The following is a 3,099-nucleotide window of genomic DNA, read 5'->3' as shown; positions in this document are numbered from 1 at the left end:
GCTGAATATTAGAAAAAGGTTCTTCACCCAGAGGGTGGTTGGGCACTGGAACAGGCTCCCCAGGGAAGTGGTCACTGCACCAGCCTGACAGAGTTCAAGAAGCATATTTGGACAATGTTCTGAGGCACCTGGTGTGATTCTTGGGGTTGTCCTGTGCAGGGCCAGGAGTTGGACTTGATGATCCTTGTGGGTCCCTTCCAACTCAGGATATTCTATGATTCTCTAAGTCTTTGTATAATCACATCAGACTATGGTTTAGGGAGGCTTTAAGGCAGTCACGGTGTTTCTTTTTCATTATGATCTTACTGATCTTTACCAGATGAACCAAACTTTCACTAGAAGCTTTATCTAATTTTGAAGAGTTGTTTTTATACTATGACTAAAGACTACATTTTAATGGTCTTACTTTTGAAAATACATATTGCTTACTGAAAAAGAATAGGATAGAGTTTTATTTTCAAGACGTGCTAGAAGCAGAATGTATCTAATATTCTGGTCTACTAAAAAGTGGGTCAGTGGAATCACCCCCACAATATTTTGCCTCTACTTAAATGAGCTCTCAGTCTTAGCACCACTACTGAGCATTTTATAGCATTGGCGGTTTCATGATTTAATATATTATTGGATTTAAATACGGGAAAATTAAACAAACAAACAAAAATCATAGCAAAGTAGATGATGTAAAACACAGCCAAAGTAGCAGATTTCTCTAAATGACTGATCTGAACATAGAAAGAAACTGAGGGTCTACCCTTCATTTTCGTTAATCTGCATTACAGACCTGAGGCTATACTGCACGTCTGTAGGTTCTTGTTCTAGTAAGGTGTTAAAGGTGTTAGTGATTATGTTGTTGTCCATGTGGCACCTCAGACAATGGGAGATGCTGCTTAGTGATGCCTTACTGATGTCAAAATAAATATATTCAATAACTGCCCTGTCAGGGCGTGTTAAAGATGATTTCTAAGCCAATGCATGAAATCCAGTTCAAATACGGAATAATCAATGAACTAGAGACGTGAGAATTTTTTCCAAATAATTCCTCCGAGAAAGTACATGACATTTTTTAAGAGATTGTAATGGCAGGTGTGTCACACCTTACTTTTCCCCTGGGAATGTCCCTAATGCCTGGGACCAAAAGAAGGGGATTATTATGCAGCCAGTAGTTTGCCCTGCATCCAGGGAACTCCCCAGGGAGCTTTAAAGACAGGTTTTACCTCCTCTAAAATCCCAATGCAAGTGAGCCAGAGCAGAATTGGAAATCAGAACTGCAAACTGCTTGGTGTTCCCCAGAATTAGATAACTTCTTGGAGTAATTAGCTCTTCCCTAAGATCGTCTTTGCTTGTGATCTGTAGTGTTCTCCATTAGCAGAGAAGGGAATGTGCAACATTTAAACCTGTGGTGTAACTTAATAAAATATTTGTAATTTATTTGACTAAATGTAAAACAGACTATACATTAAACACCATGATATTTAGTACACCAACTGACAAGAAACTCTTAGCAGAAAAACAAATGCAAATATTTAAAACGACTTTCTTCAGGTTGTATCTTCTGAGTCTTAGAAAAAACACAGAGGTAAATTTAAGAGCAGCTGACTGCATGACTCATCAGTGTATATTCCCTGAGCACTCTGGGGTTAAAGGATGACTATAATTTGATTTTAAATGTATGCAAGATTCTGTGCATTTGCATTTCTTTCAGTTGAGTGTCTTGTCATTGGCCATCCTGGCTATATGTCAGCACATTCAAAATAAAGAGACTGTACACTCTTAGTCACTCATTTACAAGTATTCTGCATTCTGTCTGGAGAGCACAAAGAGGGTGAAAAATGCTAAGAGCTTTCCATTAACATTGTTAATTTCTTTGCTAACCCTTCAGAAGCCTACCTACAAAAATACATCTGAAGTTGTGACTCATGCAAGCCCAGGAACCTTGTTTGTTGTTTCACTCTAAGGCTTATCATAGAGAAAAAAAAAGTTGTCCCCCACTAAAACAATGCAATCCCACCTCTTCAGCTGGGTGTGGGAATCTGCACAACTGTTGCGATGGAAGACAGGGAGTACAGAGGAATTGATTTTGGCCAGTGAAAAGGCCCGTTTCAATCCTCCTGCTAGCATTCCAGTAACAACAGGTGCACAGTTCAGGTGCACGGAGATGGGCTACGCATTTGCCCGTGCCATGAATTCACATCTATTGAACCCCAAGTCCAAACTAAAATCCATACAGAAGTTGCCTGAAGTGGCAAGTACTACAGATACAACGGAGATACAAGAGTGAGTGAGTGACAGTATCAGCTTGTAAACTGGGAAATGACTGAGACTTCTGGGGAAGGAAAAGAGGGTAGTTTTGCTACCTGTTTGTAACAAAGGGGAGAAAGGAGAGTATTTAATACTCAGTGCAGCATTTGAGCTAGTTTAGCTACATTATAAATGGTAGAGGTAGTAGTGAAGCAATCATCAGATCACAGCAGGTGCAGAAGGCAGATAAAACACTAATAAGGGACTGAAGCTGGCTGCCCAATGGCTTCCACACTGTCACGGCTGCACTGGTGCACACGGTGCTGCTGTGCTGGAAGGAGGAAGAGCTGGGAGGTGGCCTGGTCTCCAGATTGCATGGGAGAGTTAATGGCAGAGGGAAATACTGCAGGGGAGGATGAGTTCGGAGGGGATGACAAAGTAAGAAATGCAGAGTTAGGCAGAGGGCTCTTGCAGCAAAGAAAGAAAAGAATGTGGAGGAGGAATTTCTATGTTAGGTCCAGGACTTCAGGGGCAAGATGAGGGAGGGAAAAAGAAACAGGACAAGGCCACTTGTTACCCCACAGTGAGAGCTGGGAGGAGAAGGGTAGCTGTTCTTTGGTGTGTCTGAGGGGAAAGGGTGAGGAAGGAAACTCTTGAAAAGGAACTGGTGGACAGTGGGGCAAGAGAGATGGTGGGCCACAGGGCTAGGACCACTGGCAGGCAATGGGGTGGAGGACTGTTTGGGGCAACAATTGGGTGAATGGAAATGTGCTGGGGGGCAAGGTAAAGTCCTTGGGGCCAGAGATGTGTCGGATGAGGAGGGTACAGGGCCGGGAGGGCAGCAGGGTGTGCCCGGCAGCC

The 3,099-nt window shown here is 42.7% G+C and overlaps 1 protein-coding gene across 1 annotated transcript in view; it reads right to left on the bottom strand.

Annotated features, from left to right (window-relative positions):
* The window catches only part of RAB39A (RAB39A, member RAS oncogene family), a 10,172-nt gene that overhangs the window by 6,694 nt on the left and 379 nt on the right, over positions 1 to 3,099 (bottom strand). The window contains exon 2 of the mRNA XM_017729519.1: positions 85 to 89. Within this exon, the coding sequence (XP_017585008.1) occupies positions 85 to 89 (5 nt within the window). The remainder of the gene's footprint in view (positions 1 to 84; positions 90 to 3,099) is intronic.

The sequence above is a fragment of the Corvus brachyrhynchos genome, unplaced genomic scaffold (genome assembly GCF_000691975.1).
Source record: "Corvus brachyrhynchos isolate BGI_N302 unplaced genomic scaffold, ASM69197v1 scaffold253, whole genome shotgun sequence".
In the NCBI taxonomy this organism is placed as follows: domain Eukaryota; kingdom Metazoa; phylum Chordata; class Aves; order Passeriformes; family Corvidae; genus Corvus; species Corvus brachyrhynchos.
The sequence above is the reverse complement of the archived record's forward strand: the minus strand, read 5'-3'. Positions and strand labels throughout refer to the sequence as shown.